We start from the raw sequence: 17,944 nt of genomic DNA on the forward strand, positions 1-17,944 counted from the left end.
TCCTTCTCTCCAGCCTAAACAACCCCAGTTCCCTCAGCCACTCCTCAAAGAACTTGTGTTCTAGACATTCACCATTTCTAGAGCCCAAGCCACATGACCCTTTCCAGAGAGGGATAATTTGCTTTCCAATTCCTAAATGAGGTATCTGAACACATTTCTTGTAGCCTTCATGAAAAGGAGCAGATGTGAACCTTGCTTCTCTTTCTCTGCAGTCAGGGCTCATGTTGAAGGTAGGAGGGTGGCAGATACTCCTTACACAGTAATTACATGTGTGTATGTGTGTGTTACTACAGAGGCTCCACGGGGTAACTGATACCACCTGGATAAAAATGAGTAGCTCTACTAAGCTTAAAACTGCTGTAGATAATCAAACACTACTAAAAGCAGTGACAGGACTTCAGCAGCCAAAGTACAATATTCTCCCTATTCACCTGAAACAAGAAGAGCCACTTCCCTGGCAGAGCCAACAAAGCCTGCTGCAAGGCCTTCACAGAGCACTTCATGATCAGAGTGTTTCTGCTGCAGCCCATGCACAAAAGTTAGAGAAGGGGGAAAGGGAGTGGCAGAGTGGGGGTGGAACTTCCAGAGATAGGAAGAACTTAGGTGAAGTTTTTCATCTCTTCCCTGCATCCCCACTGTTTTTCTTAGTTTTCCTCTTGGCCGTACACCTGAGCCAAGCACAAGAACATATTGTGAGTGCATCATAATAAAGTAGCTGTAGCACTGTTTCTCTTTGGTGGTCTTAAAATGCAATGAAACATCTTTAACTTGGCAGAATCATCTATCCTTTGGATCAGCTTGGTTTATGATTGCTCCTGCCCATCAATTAAGTTTATAAAAGTGTTCCAAGGGATTAGAACAGAGAATTGAATCTCTGCAGCACTTGTCCTGCCAAACTTGAAATGAGATTGGTGAGAAAAGATGACTCCTGCTATAGCCATCATTCCTCATTTTGACCAGCAAGTGCTTCTTTCAGGACATGTAAATAGAGTCTTTGTAGTATGATAAAGCTGAGGGACAAAGCAGCTTTGAGGAGCTGTGAAGGGCAAACACTTTTCTGTAGACAATTTAATGAGTATCTGGTAACTGAAGAGTTGTTTCTAAATCCTCCAGATTGAAAGCTGAAGTAACAAAGGAGCTAGGAGATCTCTGCAAATGGAAGTGACAAGTACCAGTATGAAGAACTGGAGGGTTAAGTATTCAAACTCTACCTATGTCCATTATATGAGCTTGGCTACTTGCTTTTTCCTCTCCAATTCCTCAAGCATTCAGTACAATCTCAAGAAAAATATTCCAGCAAATCATTTTAATAGACAAAAGGTTTCTTGGCTGGAACCATCATCATGAGCTGATAACAGAGAATTTTCCTATCCACTTGCATCAGAATCTCCTGTACACTGCAAAGTATATTTTGCATATTTGCTTCTTCTTTGCTCCTAAAACTAACTGCACTCTTGTTTTGTTGGAAAGTCTGTAGTTGAATTTTTCATATCAAGATATTCACTTGCCTTAAACAGAAGACGAAGTTCTTGGTTGCATAGTGAAAAGTTTATTTAAAGGGAGTAAGTTCCAATATATTCTTACAAATCAACCACAACACATCAAATATAAACAATACAAACCATTTGTAGAAGGAATGCAAGCACACTATAAATATAGCCTTCATATGTGCCCTTCAGAAAGAGTCCAGTGACACATTTTGTTAAAATATCCTCTTCTGCATTTAAAACTCACCTCTTGGTGAGCACATGGAAAGCAAACAGCTGGCATTGAGAACTCAATTTTGAAATCCCAGGACATCAAAAATATTCACATCACATAGGTAAGGACTGACAAACAACCATTACAGTTCACAAGAACACAGGTCTGAAAAAGTTATGATAAGCTACAAGGTGCTCCCCATTGAAAGCCTGTGCTAATGGTTTGGAGGTGTGAGTGGAAAGCAGCCTGCTTCCCTTTGAGGACAGCTATCCCCAGGGCATCTTGGAGGTTGCAGGGAGGCCATCTCCAGCTATTTATCATTTCCAAACATGGCTCCTAAACGTCAAGGTCATTACTGGGCAAGGTCTTCTTAGCTCTGAATTTTGCAGCTGGCATCCCGCTTCTTGCCCAAGGGACTTGACTCAGCAGTTCAGACGGTTTAAAACAGATAACCCTCACTGATGGATCAGAAAATTCTTCCTCTCTCCCTTCCCAATAACAGCTACATTTAATGTATGATGATTCTGAGAAAGCAACATGTAAAATCCAGAATGGAACCCAGAAAAGCCAAGGGGACTCAGATCCACCATCCACCTGGACTGATGCACCTTCAGCTGCAACAGCACCACAGTTTCAGAATAAGTAGCCAGAGACTCTCTCCAGGCAAATGTGGACTATCCCCCCAGAACACTCTCCTCCTTGTAATATACATTTGAAGTCTGCTACTTAATGTACCTTTTAAAACTTTATTTAATTGGTATTTACTGCAAATCAACTTCTTTAGATAAATGCCGTAGCACTTTGACTCCTGCTAAACTCCTGTCTTCTTTCACAGTCTAATTAGCAATGTATTTAACACAATCAATTCCCAGTTTTTCATTCTGCTAGTTGTGAAGTTCTCATTCATGTACATGATATCGTCACATCCAATATTTTCCCAGATATGAGAAAAGGAGAAATGCTTTTTTCTTTTACACTTGTAGATATAAAAAAACCCTAAACAAAAAACTTGTTGCTTTGGTCTCTCATCCACACTCAATATGCATAAGCACACACCACTCAGAACTCTGGATTTCAACACTCTTTTTAGAGAAAATTATGGCCATAAGAAACACTCTTCTATGTCTATTTAGTGTTCCTCTGGTCCTTGGGTTTAGTGTCAGCATATCAAAAGGAGCAGTCCTCTAGTGTTCCTAGACATCTGAAAGCAGCATATGAAGGCAACAAATGTATGGCACCATGAAATTCAAATACCATTGTACTACTCATCTTACAGCAACAAGGTGGTTTATGAACAGATCTCCAGGACAGCCTAGAGGGGCTCTCCCTGCCTGACCTTAGCAAGTACCACCCCCTACCCAAATGGGCAGAGAAATAAGAAGAAATCTCTTGTATTAATGACACCTATGGTTCTCATTTCAGATATGCTGTTTGTTCCTAAGGCACCTTGTGATAAATCCTCTGTAGAGTGGCTTTAATAGGAGTAGTGAGACAAGAAGGAAGAGTATAAGCAGTGGGGATGAAAGTGAATTCATTTAGGGATTCATTCTCTCCCCTAATTCCCCACAAGAAGAACAAAATCTTTCAGCAGCTAGACCTGTATTAAGATTTACCTCAAATTCACCTCACCAGGTCCAGCTCCACAATAACTGACCCAGTGCAGGCCATAGATGGAGGTTACATGCACACACAGGTACAAGGAGATAAGCTGACTGGGTACAGCCACAAAGAGAGGCATGTGGCTGCCTTCTAGATTCAGTGCATAGTAACTTGACTTTCTGAGCACCTGAAGTCAGGTAACTAAGCTCTTCCTTTTAACACATTTTCATCTTACCTGTTTGTGCATATTAAATGGGTCCCAAGCATTAATTTGCTACAAGCCTGTGTCTGTCACCAGTAACCTTTCCTGAGAACATGTATTACAGGCCTCCAAAGGGTCTGAGTAAATGTAAGCAGTACCAGTAGTGGTCCTTGATGTAAGCAATTTTAACTCTCTATTCTCAATAAACACATACATTTTTAACTTCTGCTGCTACATTACACCTAAAGCAAAAAAGAGGAAGCAACGGAGAGCTTATTACTTTCTCTCACATAAAAAATGTCCAACAGATTAGTACCATTATTATAACTAAACACTTAACCAAGGTCATTTTTATACAAGTCCTTTGCTACAGGATATATCTCTGACTGAACAAGTAAATTTTATTTATATCTAAATTATGTTCAAAACAAAATGGAAAACAATTTTGTGCTTTCACAAAAGCAAACCCAAAATGCAAAAGAAGCTTCTTCCTTGATTTAGCTTTCTGAATTTTAAAGACAATTTAGAGGGAAAGGAAACATATATTAAAAACCCATTTGAAGTCTTCCTTCCACAGAAACAAAAAATTTTGCTTTCCTGAGGATTAATTTCCCTCTCTGAAGTGCAACTGCATTTAAACTTTATTTTTCTTTCTTTACCCAAGGCCTAATTCCAAAGATCTCTATTTAAATAAGAAGGATCTCCATAACTGCCTAAGCCAGCTAGCAAGATTGAATACAAATCCAGGAAATATACCAAAGTTAAAAAAATATGCATGCAAAATAAGATTATTTCTTTGAAACAACTATGGGTTTGATATTGAACAGGAATGGCTGCTGTTAATCACTAGCCACACAGCCAAGCTATTGGATTTATCAGAAAATTAATAAAAACTGTGTATCCTTCCAAAAAGAAGTGGTCATTTTGATTATGAATGCTAGTTGAATACCTGAGAAACAACAAACAACATATTTGTATAATGTAGAAATATAAGAAAATAAACAAAAAGAGGAATTATCCTCTACAACTATGAAGCTTTCCTGAAGATTAAATATTCTTAAAACTATCTTGTGTTCATAAAAGATGCCAGATACTTCTGGGAAACTTAAGCAGTCAAACAACGCACACCAAGTACTTTCAGTTCTACTGCAGTAGGCCTGTCTGTGGGCAGGCTGCACTTGCAGGCTGGGCACATACTCATTGGGATGACATTCCACATTCAATGCTGCTTTTGGGCTTAAGTCAATGAGACCAGGTAGATGGGCACAGTTCCAAAAGAGTGACCCCAGCCTTATTAAATATTGGTCCACAGTTCAGAAAGCAAGAACTGAATAATAGGTTTGCCACCTACAGTGCAATTTATCTTAATAAAAACCATTAACTAATGGCTTGAAAACTGGGACATACTATCTATGTGTCAGCAAGTGATCAAAACTGGTTTTAAGGCAGGTTTTGTGATCAAAACCACAGTATAGTTTTAAATGGAGATAACCACTAGCATGCAACAAGCTGTGCAGCTGAGGATCAATAATTCTGGAATATCTCATGTACATACAGGTCAGAGTTCCCTTCAACAGAAATAAATCCCGATCAGAAAGTGGAGTAGGTGCCAAATAGTACATCATATGTTAACCAGCACACACACACAGGGTTCTCCAGATCTCACAGACAAGGACCAACAGCAATCATTGAGTGGGGCAAGGCTGACATTGTGGTCACACTGAAGGGTCTATTCCATCTTCTTCTCTTTAGTACCTTGGGTGACAGTGTGCTCTCCCCTCCCACTTCTGCTTGAGCAGTAGCCAGCCACCAGTAGTGGGCAGGAGGACTGTATCTGGCATAAGCTGGACTCTGAGAAGACAGATAACAACACAATAGTTAAGGGCCATAAGTCTTGCTCAACAGCTTAGGGCCAGTTGGGCACGAGGAAACCCAAAATACAGCCTGTATGGAAATATGACAGTAAGTCAATCATCTTACTCTAAATAGTGGACAGCCCAGGGCCTGTTACCCTCTCCTGCATGGCAGTAGGCTGTGCCCCAGGATCTCCACTCTACTAGGGTTGCCTCTTAGGGTTAACTTCTTGAGGCTGAGAGATTCCTTGCTCAGGAGTTCTAACCAAGTGCTTGATAGCATACAAAACTTTCAAATCTCAGCTGAGATACAAGATTGGCTGTACACATAATCCTTTAGATGTAAACTGCTGGCCAAATCTGGGAGTAAGTCTGGATCCAGACACACCTAAATTCCTTTTGAGAAAGGAGTTTAAAAAATAAGGGGGTCCTTTCTGAACTTCATGACTCAGCAGAGGGTCTCCCTGACAGTTTTGTCTGACCCTGTCCTCTATGCAGTGAACAGTTAAGTTTACCTTGCCATCATATCTTGTTAAACTATTGTGACATTTACATACTTTTATAAAATCATAGAATGGTTTGGATTGGAAGCAGACTTTGAATATCATCAAGTTCCAGCTGCTTTCCCTTGGGCAGGGACATCTTCAACTAGACCAGGTTGCTGTACCTGCAGGGTTGTGCGGGAGACAGGTCACATGTGCTGGAGTGCTGTACCTGTGTTGCTGTGTGTGCAGGAGATGGGTTACACGTGGTTCACAGCACTGACCTCAGTGGAGGATGAGAACAGCCTTTAGAACATCTGGGGAGAGCTGGGCATGCTCCAGTTACTGCTGCATGCAGAGCTTCATGAGCCCAGGTGTACTGTACTCCGTACATATCGCACAAGTAGGACGCTGCAGCCATGTCACAATCATTTCTGATGTTCCTGGCACAGCTCTGCTTTACAGGCCTTGTCTGTCCAAGTATTTTGTACCGTATGTGTGTGAGCTGACTGACATGACTGATGGCTGCCATCTGAATGATGCTTCATTAATCTCTTTGTCACATTTTTAATCAGCAACTTTCCTTATTCACAAACCAACACTTTAAAAAGGGTGGGGGAGTAAAATTCCCGTATTTCCTTGTGATTTGCTTTTTTAACTCAACTCTCCTTTAAACCAGAAGCCGTTAGGAAAGGATACTGTCAATTGCAGAATGTGATGAGTAACTCAGGTGGCCTGAGCTGCAGAAGTGTCTTCATAATACTCAACTGCTACTGCTGGACTTGGTTATCAGCTTTTTAATGAATTACTTTACTATATGGGTATGAAGAGTTGTCCAAAATTCAATGAAACTGTTACTGTGTTTAGAGTGTTTCTAGAGGTTTCAATAATTCAGATTTTATTAGCAATGACAGTTTCAATAAACTTTTAATGAAATGTGAATTTCTTTTATAAAAACAGCCCATGAAAAAAAACCTCATTTCTTAAAAGCAGTTATTTAAACACTTTTCTGAGTCTAAAGGCCTGAAAAGCCTGGAGATTTTTGAGAATTTCTGAATTTTCTGTCTGAATGTGAATTATTGTGTGTATCAGATGGATAGACCATAATTTGTAAGGATACAGACCCTTTTCCCTCTATCTCATAAGAACCACTGAAGCTGGAAAAGAATTATAGTCCCATCTCCTGACAATTTGGGACAGTTAATTCCAGCACTGACCTTATTTTCAGAGACTGGCTTGTGTTGTTAAAGGATTTACTAAATAAACTTGCCATTTCCCTGTTGTTGGTATCTTTTACTTCCTACATCATCTGTTCGAAGAAAATTATTAGTTTAATACTCTACTTTACAATTCTACCTGATGCAGTCTTTTAGGTAATGGATCTAAGTGAAATTCCATAAACTTGCAATTTGGACAATTTGGAGTTCACAGAATGACTTAAGCTTGTACCCACTTTCACAAAAACACTTCCCTGACAAGCATTGAGTGCTGAACAAAAGTATTTTTTCCAAATTAACAACATAAAAAATAATGCAAGGAACAACCTAGTGAAACCTCTAAGAAAAATATAATCCCTATTTTTTATTTACTTCAACAGTCCTGCAGAATTTCAGCAATGAGTTTCAACACCACCATGTTTTCCCACAGGCTGCAGAACAGCCTGAAGAACCCTGGCATTGACCACAGATGTATGTGGCTGATCTTATTATTCTGGGACATGACCAACTTCTGTATTTTATGTGCAACTTTTCTTCTGGCATTGGCCCATAGTGTTTTCTGTGTGATCATAATAAGTTTTAGGGTGCTTCCCAGTGACTCGGTACAAAAGGTTTATAGAATCAGAGAGTATGTTGAGTTGGAAGAGGCCCATCATGATCATTGAGTCCAGCTCCTGTCTCAGGACACCCCAACAATCAGAACATGTGCCTGAGAGTGTCGTCCAAACACTCCTTGAACTCTGTCAGGCTTGGTGCTGTGATCACTTCCCTGGGGAGCCTGTTCCAGTGCTCAACCACCATCTGGGTGAAAAACGTCTTCCCTATATCCAATCTAAACCTCCCCTGACTCAGCTTCAGGCCATTTCCTTGAGTTCTGTCACTGGTCACAAGATTGAAGAGATCAGTGCCTTCCTCTCGTGAAGAAGCTGTAACTGCAATGAGGTTTTCCCTCTGTCTCCTCTTCTCCAGCCTGAACAGACCAAGAGACCTCAGCCACTCCTCCTATGGCTTCCCCTACAGACCCTTCACCATCCTTGTGCTCTCCTTTGGATGGTCTTTAATGGCTTAATGCCTTTCTTACACTGTGGTGCTGAAAACTGCCCCCAGCACTCGAGGTGAAGCTGCCCCAGTGCAGAGAAGAGCAGGACAATCCCCTCCCTTGCCTGGCTGGTGATGCTGTGCCTGATGCCCCCAGGACAGGGTTGGCCCTCCTGGCTGCCAGGGCATGCCAGGGCTGCTGGCTCATGTTCAACTTGCCATCAACCAGGACCCCCTGGTCCCTTTCTGCAGTGCTGCTCTCTAGACTCTCATTCCCTGCTCTATACAAACCACACCAACTATGAAATGTTGTTAAATTGATGTTTTATATCAGCAAACATACTACTACTTCTCTAATAGAAGTGAAGCGGGTCACTCCATCAGCAATATCTAGGAACTTGATAGACAAAGGGTGAAAAAACCCCAAACACCTTACCTATATTGCTCAGGCCTGATTCAAATGCTGTAGAAAGGCCACAGGATGGTTCTTCATTTCATCCACGAGGGGTTAAAGGAAGGAATAGCCCTCTCCAAGCTGCTAACTGAAAGAGCATCTTGCTCTGACAAATACAAGCCCTAATGTTTTGGCTCCCTGTGCTTGACCTGCTTGAATAAAGCAGCTCTGCAGTTCCCCCCCACCCTGGTGAATACACTCTCTCTTTTGAGAAAGGTGGCTGTTTCCTCCCCTACTCAGCGACCAAAGCAGCAATAACTCTGCTCCTTGCCCACTCCCCCAGAAAGCCACTGCGCTCCAAGCAGGGCTCTTCCAATTTCCACTCCTCCTGCTCCCAGCTTGGGCTGCTCTATTGAAGACTGCTACCTCTCTTACCATTTTGACCTACTAAGTGCTCTGGAGCAGTGAATGAGTAAGCAGAGATACTTCCAAGTAAGCCTGAATATAGAGCAAATTGTACAGCATTACAATACACCCTTAGTAGGAAATAGGCAGCCCTCCTACGAGGGCAAAATCTTTGGCTTTAACTACCCCAAATAATCCTGTCCATTGTTTCCTCTCAATAGAAGGAATGGACCAAGCAGAGGTGCTTTACCTGGACAATTTAAAAATAAAACTCAGAACTTTTCTAGTATCACTGTGGAAAGTAATGTTGTGTCTCTGCAAAGAGGTATCAAAATATAAATACAGCAGTATTCTTAGAAAAGAGAATGATTTCAAGTTAAAAGTATTAAAATAAACAACAGTAACAAATAAACATGTTTCAAAATTCATCTCTAACAGATTAACTTCTCCTTGGTCAATTCAGCCACTACTTAAGCAGGTGATAACTAATACCATCACTAGTCACCAAAACATGCCAAGGAACTTCCTAACAACACCTCTGCAACAGCAATAGCAGCTGATAAACTGCATTTCTCTGAGAGCCTTTTTCCTTGCTACATATGGTTGCAATACCAGTGAACCAACATTCTGCTACTAAGAAACATTTCCTGTATATTTACTGGTTGTATTCCAACCATTTTGTATTTATTCAGCATGGCAGTAAGTAACGCCCTCTGCTTCACACCTGGATTCCAGAAAAAACTTCTGGTAATCACTGAGGTTTTAATCATCTACATATGCCTACAATCAACAGATATAACATTCAATTCTTAACCTGTAGAAAAGCCTTCCTATGGACTACAAGGTGCGCACCCTTGCTCCCACCCCGTTCAAACATGAGCTGTGACTGCTATTTGGAGCCCACCTGTTGTAGCACAGCCAAGCCACCACAGCACGGGCTGCTGCTGGCCAGCTACACTCCCAGCCACTCGCGTGAGTGAAGGAAGCACTGACTGCTGCTGACTAGCGATGGTAGGTGATGGGGTTACCCTGGCTAAGTGACAAGCCAGCTGTGCTTCTGGCTCACTGAAGCTAACAGCTGCCCTCTAGTGATGCAGATGCAGCAGGAGAGTTGGAAAAGTTATTCACAAAACAGTAACATTATTTTTACTCCATTTTCTACCAGCACAACAGATCAGAACCACAACCATCTGAACGTGGCTTCTGGGCAATTGCCAGCTGTGACTTGAAGGCCCAGCCCAATGCCTGCATGGAGCAGACCTCCCAAAGTTTAGAGAAAGAGCAGCTGCCTAGGAACAACCAGGCAGTCACAACTACCTTTCTCCCCTGTGACAGTGGGGAAGAAGGCTGTGGGGAGAAACCAGTTCGTGTCCAAAGGAGAGCTGGCAAAATTGCACCGTGGTTCTGTCACGCAGCAGTGCCCGTCAGGCAGTACCAGGGCTGGGTGGCAGCCTGCTACACTCACCATCACCTGCCTGCCATCCTTGCCCCTTCCCTCTTCTTCAGCTAGTGTAGTAGACGTGAAAGAACAGAGTCTTATTGCGGAGCAGAGAGTAGGAGTTATCAAACTTCAGCAGGTAGATGCCCTCGCCCGGGTACTCGTGGCTGCCTGCCTGTACCTCCCGATGGCTGTTCCTGCGGTACACAGGCATGACCTCTCCATAGCGGTTCCGCAGATAGCTTTTGGAACCCCGTTCCACATCACCCACAGGGGACAGTCCTGAGAGAGAGGAGACAAGTAAGTAGGGCAGAACCACCTCATGATCCAGAAAAAGACCAACAAGACCAGAATACAACAGAGACATGCAGCTATATGGAAGGCTAACAGGGATAGCATTACCCAGAGCATTTCCTCCGACCCTTCTGCAAATAATTCCCACAAAGTCCAGCCTTCTTTATCATAACAAAGGTCATACCAAGAACCAGTTCTCTTGGGAATACTGATGGGACAGTATTTACTAGCCCATCAGCCCAGTCTCCTCTCTTTTTTAGCTTAGACACCTTTTAGACACCTCACTGCTTTCATACACACAACAGCAGTCCTGTGATACAGACTTGAAGCAAAGAGAGGCAGAAAAGCTCTTAGCTGTTACCTCATGGTGTCTATGTCCTCAGGTCACTTCTCCAAGAGGATTCCTCATAAAGGAACCTACCCCTGATTACAGGGCATGCAAAACTCAGACACGAACCTCCCAGCTACACTGGTCACACATACACTCAAGCCACAGAACAGGCAACATTACTTTGTGTTTCCCAAGTTCAGTGACACAGGTAGCAAACATTTCAAATACAGTCAGAAGGAGCTACTGATGTAATGGGGAAAAAAGAAAACAAGAAAAAAACAAAAAACAAGAAATCCCCCCCAAACAAAAACCACAAAAAACACCAACCCCCCCAAAAACAGCAAAAACCAAAACAAAAAACCAAATAAACAAAAAACCCAAACAAACAAAAACCCTAAAAAACCAACACCCCAAAACAACATCTTCTTGCCTCCACTCACCACCAGAAATTTCTCAGTCTGAGAATCTAACAAAAACAGTCAGGTTAAAATTTCAGACTTTAACCTTTTTATCATCTAGAAGTTGACTAAGTGAATTCTGATTTTACTTTTCCATGTGTTCAATTTTAAGAATGCTCTTGGAGAGGACAGCCATTGACATATGCTGAAGCAGGAAGAACCAAATGCTTTCTTATCACTCTAACCAAAACCCAGTAGGCTGCAGAGATAGCAAATAGGCTGACTAAACAAAGTAGATGGAAATTGCAGCATCTCACAGATGCACTCAGCAGCACGGCAACAAGCAATGCAAATTAACCTTTATAAGATCTAACCTTCAAGTTCCTCGTCCTCCTCTTCATCCTCCTCATCACTGGATTCACTGACCTGAACAGTAATGGCAGTGCTAGTAACTGTGGTCCAGTCAAAATAGATTCCAAACCCAATGTCGTAGTCATCCGTAGCAAACTCCCAGCAAATGCATTTCCCGTCAGGATGGGTTGGCACACGGACTGTCACCACCTCGCCTCGCTTCACCACCATCCGGCCATTCTTCTCCTTTCCCATCTTGGCTTTGAATTCCTTCATCTTCTCAGTAGTCCACATGGTGGGTGCAGCCAGAGGTGGAGGCTGAGCTGAGACAAGGGAGAAGTTCACAGGTTTACATCACTTTTTACTACTGACAAACTATTACCTGAAAACAGTGAAGCTATTTCTGGTAAGGGACCTGCCTTCTGGAGCCTGCTCCCAAAAACCCCAGATGTGAAGTTTTTCCACTCACTAGCCAGGAGCCCAAATTTCCAGCAGGAATTAGAAGTATCCCCGGGACAGCCTCTGCTCTTCTAGTCAGGGCAGGCACTTAAAAAATTACCCAAACAGAAGTTCTGCCTTCAGGACTCACATTTTCTCTGCTCCCCAAGGAGGTCTGCAGTCTCCAGCTCAGCTGAAAGGATATCCACAGCACCAGTGTGATCTGACTGAATCATGACTATATCCCCTACTCCCTGAGGTACATGGTAGTTGGTTAATCGAACAGCTTCCTGCACAAAGCACATAAGAAACACTGTCACAAAGACCACCCTGTTAAAAAGTCTGCCTAGATTTGAAGCAACTCATTAGTAACTCAGGCATCTTTACGAAACCAAGTCAGACCTGCAGAAGCTTCTATTATTAGTGTAGGCTAGCTCTGAGACACCTCTCGGCATTTGTTTACCCCCCCTGCACCAAAGTCATGAACTTTGAAGTCAAATGCTGCATCAGTGGCACAAATTTCACTTCCCTTGGTCTCCCAGGGAGTCCTGGGCAGGCACATTTTTGCACTTGCATCAGAGTTAATTGTCACTCCTCAACAAAGCAGCAGCCTTATAGATTTAGCCAACTATTCTTGGAAAAAGTTTGCAACAACCAATCTCTCTAGGGAGAGCCTTTCAGCTCTGTGTGCATCTAGACTACAGCCACAATCAAACTGCCATTGCTGCATCCTAGATAGAAATCCATCTGGTTCACTCTCCTCTCATATATGCAAACTTGCAGGTCCTGAACTCGGTGTCACTTGTACACGTTTCCCTGACTCTATCTGTAGGACAAACAAATTTGCTGCTCACAATAAGAAACAAAGGATTTCAGTTCCCTCTTCCATAAATCCACAAGAATGGAATTTCCAGAAGCACCAGATAAGAGCAGAAGGTGACAATTACCTTGAAGCCTCCATGAGCAAGGAAGCAAGGACTAGCTGAAGACACAAGAGGGATTTTTATCTCCCACTAATGTACAGGAAAAAATGTAAGTGAATCTATGTTAATACTACTTTTATCTTAACACAACCCTTAGAGCCTCAGTCCCACAGAGGCAAGCATATTAGTAGAGTGGGAGAACTGTTGCTGCACTTCAGTCTTCATTCTCAGACATAAGAAACATCCATCTACCTTTTTGAGAGACTGGATTTGGTCAGGCAGCTTCTCTTCTAGTACAGCCACATTCTGGTCCCCCAGAGCGCCAATTTCTTCCTTCGAATGCTCTGTTGTGTCGGCACTCAGGTGCGCCCCAGCCTGTGACCTTTTGGAGGAAGAGAGCAGTACAATTCAGCACTTGCACCCAGGGCACAGCCAGCAGAGGAATCACTGCTCTGGAGCTCAAATTTCAAGTGAGCTGAAGGAACAAGCTTCTGCGGTCAGGACATGCCAGCTAGACAAAGAACCCCTGCCCACCCCAATCCTGCCATGTCTGCATGATTACTTTCCATGTGAGCCAGGGGGAGCAACTTTCATGGGATACTCCATATTTACCATCCTTTAGATGGCAGAAATTCACTGCACTCACCCCACAGCTTGCTGGCTCACCAACACTATACTCAGGACAGACATCAGTAGCAACTTTTCTGCCCAAGAAAGGACAACTTTTATGCCGGCTACTGCATGGCATCTGCATACTGCCTCCGAGGTCAACTGAATCAGTGAAAGAATTCAGAACAATTTTGACAGCCATCCTGAGAATGCCATGTATTTAAGTGGCCTGTTATGCCTTTCCTACTAGCAATTCCAACAGATACAGGGAGCACCCAAGTGTCTCTCTGCCATATCCAAATACACCCTACAGAGAAGCAAGCAGTAAGACATACAATGGGCAGCACAATAACTTAAGCAAAGAGGTCTGAGTACTGCACTGTAACAAAAGAAAATGGACATGCTAAAACAATAAGAATGGTACATAGCAGGAAAAGAAAGGGCAATAAAGGAAACACCTCTGGTATTTATTCTCTGTTGAGGGTTTTCTTCGAAATCATATATTTAAAATTGCTGCATGTTGTCTATAGGTAGACTTATAATCCCAAATGAACTCAGATGCCAAAAGAGTGTCCTGACACATTCTGCGTCCACAGAGAATTGAACAGGGCAAATGTGGCTTTTGTTTTCAAATTGTTACTCCTATGGCACTACAGAATTTATCCAGAAACAAAGCCATTTTTTACTTATATTCTCTCAACAGTGTGATTTCCTTTCCTAGAACTGGCATGATAGACCAGAATGTCTGTAAGAACAACTCAAATGAGCTGAACAGCAGGTTCACAAAATGGCAGCAGATGGACAAGATAAGAAGGATACTTGGTGGGAGCAATTTTTTAAAGGAAGAATTCTTGGACTCCTACGCTATCGCTTTCCAGCCTATTTGCATTTCAGTTTAGCTGTTGCATGAACACACCTAGATGGGCTATTTGGTCATTTGCTACCATAGTGCACACATCTGCTCATAAAGCTCTCCATCAACACAGGAGCTAACAGGCTGGGAATTTTTTCCTCTAGATACATATCACTGACACCTAAGAGTCTCACAGAAAGATTAGGAAGAGCTACACAAGCTTTACAGGCAGACTTAAAAAGACACAGTTCAGCTGATTCCTTTTCACACAAACCTTTTGGACCATCTCCATCCCTTTCAAGGAAGATCTAAATTAAGACAAATTTAATAGGCAATGTCCACAAGTATCTATCTTCTACTCTGGCTGTTTTGCTCACTATCTGTCTTGGTCTCTTTAAAGAAAATTAGAGGATATAATAAAAAGATGGAAGAACTCATTTATAGTCAGGAAGTCTGATTGAGACGTCAGCAGCATCAAACTGCTGTTTTGGTAAGAAGAGTAGTTTGGTGTGGGTTCTTTTTTTCCTGGATTTTTGCATTTTTTTGATGAAGCTGCGGTTTACCAACTGTAATTAACTCACACATTTCTGAAATTGTATCCTGTGCAACAAATGTATCATGGCAAATGAAACTGCACTGCATAGTATTAATGCTTGTAGCCAATTAAATTACTTGGCCACAAACACCACATGCCCAGCCTGTAACAACAAACCAAACATCTGATAACAGGGTTGGTCAGCAGGATTAATGGAGAGACACAGAAAACAAACAAAGAAAAAAGCCAAAATGCTGTCAAGAAAATAGTAAAAGGTATTTTCTTGTACAGCTTCCACCAGATTTACAGACAGCAGGCATGCTCAATTATTAAATTAGCCTCCAGACAGGATACAGAAAATTTTCCCCATAAAATGTACTAGCTCTTATAATAGATTATATGAGGTTCCTTTCAGGTTGAATGACTCTGTGATTTGAATAGCTGAGCCATGAACTACATTTCACAAGCTTTAAAACAACCTTAAAGCCTGTAAGAACAGGCCTTCCCATACTGATTCTGGTATATACTGTCCCAAAGCAGACAATTCAGTCTCCAGCCCCTTCTTTTTACCTCCACAGAACAAACTGCCATACAGAAGAGGTCACAGGAGTGAAACAGACTGTCATGCATGTGGGCCACAACACACAAAAAGGTTTTCCTACCCGCTCTGTGAAGTACTGGACTCCAAAGAATGAGCTAGCTGATCTACAGGCTCTGTCTTCTGGGCTGAGTCTTCATTTTCTAGCAACAAACAGAATATAGCAAGAGAAGGTGAAATAAACCTTGGTGTTTATAATACACTAACAGGAAAAAAAAAAAACAAACCTGCAGCCAGCACTCAGACACTGACAAGGTCACACAGCTGTGGAACAAAGACCTGTGCCAACCAGTTTTTCGTGTTATGAGTTGTATCTAGAAGCTTGTGGAACAAAGATTTTTAATGGCCTCAGCCCTAGGAAAGGGAGAACAAAAACCTTGGCATGTTTTTGATGTAAAGCCACTCTCAGAAGCAGGGTTCATTCAGGAACTACTAATCCTAGCTTTAGAAGGACAGAACAAGGCCAAATTTCATCATGTAAAGTTGAGCTGACAGAGCCCTGGAAAAAGCAATCGTGCAGCAGTTCACAAAGGGCACTGATGAGATGGAAATTCCTAAATCAGTGCTAAAAGGACCGTCTATAAAGATGGCTCCTGCTCTTCCCCGAGTCTCCTGAACTCAGGGAAAGCTCTGTGCCCATACGAGTGCGGTACGTGCTTCACAGCCCTGCTTCCGATCGAGTGGAGGCAGTGAACAGGGCACGGATTAAGTTCCAGCTTTTGCAGGTTGCTGATGCCCCTGGGAAGCATTTCCCAGAGTCAGGGCGGGAAGGAGACAGCTCCAGCCCAGGGGCACGCAGCCCACGGCACGGTCCAGCTCCCGGCTAGACGGGGCCTCCGTCACCGGGGAAAGCACAAACCTCCATCAATCCTCGCTCTTCCCGCTGCACCAGGAGGAACTCTTGCTGCAGCTCCGGGTGCCCGAGCGGCAGGCGAGCGGCGCAGAGCCCGCAGCCCGCCCCTCTCCGCTCGGCCCCGGCACAGCCGGCACCGCGGGCGGCACCCGGGCCGCCGCTGTCCGCAGCGGGACCGCACTGCCACCGCAGGGAGCTGCCACCCCTGCACGGCTTCTCCGGCAGAAACGAGCAAACCCACCACGTAAAGGAAACTCTCCCCGTAACACGGGGGAGAGTCGGCTCCGTGTTAGTTAGCCCGGCTAAACACGCGCCGCCGGGCTGCGCCCTGCCCTGCCCAGCCCGTACCTGCGGGGCCCCGGGGCGCGGTGTCGCCGCCCGGGGGCTCGGAGCGGGAGCCGGCGGGGATGGAGAGGGCATCCGACATGGGCACGGCTCGGCGGGAGGCCGGAAACACCCGAGCGCGGCCGGAGTGGGGCGGCCGGAAACACCCGAGCGCGGGAGACGGAAACACCCGAGCGAGTGCGTGTGAGCCGGGCCGCAGGGAGATGGTAGCGCCGCGGTGCTCATCCCTCAGCCTCCCCTCTCGACAACGCAGCCAACCAGCGTTTAGTTCTGCAGAGCCGCGGGGCGCGGGCGGCGATGCAGGCTGACAGCAAGGAGGGAGTGGCGGAAGGGAGAAGGGGGCGCACCTGCAGGAAGCCATGGTTGCCAAGGTAACAGGGTCCCGGAAAGACGCGTTGCCGCGGCGGCCGGGATGGAGCCGATGGAGCCGCGCCCGGGTCCCGCGGGGACTGGAGCGGCTGAAGGGCCGCAGCCTGAGCCCGAGGGCGCGGGGAGACCGCGGTCCGTCTGCCCCTTCCTGACCTGGAGCGTCGAGGAAGTGGCTGAGTGGGTGGCGCAGCTCGGCTTCCCCCAGTACCAGGTGCGGGGCTGCCGGCCCGGGCGGGAAACCTCCGCCCTCGGCGCCGCCTGAACTCAGTGTGCGTGTGAGAGCGGCAGGGGGGCGGTAGTGGCAGAGGGCGATCCGCCTCTCCCTCCGCTTCCCTGCCCAGGAATGCTTCAGGGCCAACGGCATCAGCGGCCGCCGCCTCATCCACGCGAACTGCTCCAACCTGCCCGCCATGGGCGTCACGGACTTCGGCCACATGCAGGTGCAAAAGGGCCACTCGATTTCATTTCCTTCTTTTATGCTTTGCTGGACACAAACAGGAGCTCTGTCTCTTCCTCATTTTATGAACATGTAATTGGTCTTTTTCCTTTCAAACCTATATATTTTCTTTAACAAACACTGATAGTTAAGGCTGAATTTCGGGGCTACAGTCTGGCCTTCCAAAGCTTCCTAAAAGTTCAGAAAATCAACAGATTTACTCTTTCCCTTCCCTAGTGGAAACCACAGAGGGACCACATTTACAGAGCCAAATCATCTGGT

The 17,944-nt window shown here is 44.5% G+C and overlaps 1 protein-coding gene and 1 long non-coding RNA gene across 3 annotated transcripts; one reads left to right on the top strand and one right to left on the bottom strand.

Annotated features, from left to right (window-relative positions):
- Window positions 1–1,526: 1,526 nt before the first annotated feature.
- Window positions 1,527–17,218, bottom strand: TMED8 (transmembrane p24 trafficking protein family member 8). Of its 2 annotated transcripts, XM_059850064.1 has the most exons (7): window positions 16,861–17,218; window positions 15,724–15,802; window positions 13,317–13,446; window positions 12,293–12,431; window positions 11,727–12,026; window positions 10,357–10,611; window positions 1,527–5,353 (listed from the first exon to the last, which is right to left on the bottom strand). In XM_059850064.1, the coding sequence occupies exons 1-6, from the start codon at window positions 17,216–17,218 to the stop codon at window positions 10,394–10,396; spliced, it is 1,224 nt and encodes a 407-aa protein (XP_059706047.1). In that variant the 3' UTR covers window positions 1,527–5,353; window positions 10,357–10,393. The 2 variants fall into 2 exon arrangements, with proteins under 2 accessions (XP_059706047.1, XP_059706046.1); XM_059850063.1 differs by having other exon boundaries at window positions 1,527–10,611.
- Window positions 17,100–17,748, top strand: LOC132329232 (uncharacterized). The gene is made up of 2 exons (XR_009486994.1): window positions 17,100–17,228; window positions 17,568–17,748. It is a non-coding gene; the product is annotated as an uncharacterized LOC132329232 (long non-coding RNA).
- Window positions 17,749–17,944: the final 196 nt, after the last annotated feature.

Source organism: Haemorhous mexicanus, chromosome 6, assembly GCF_027477595.1.
Source record: "Haemorhous mexicanus isolate bHaeMex1 chromosome 6, bHaeMex1.pri, whole genome shotgun sequence".
Taxonomy (NCBI): domain Eukaryota; kingdom Metazoa; phylum Chordata; class Aves; order Passeriformes; family Fringillidae; genus Haemorhous; species Haemorhous mexicanus.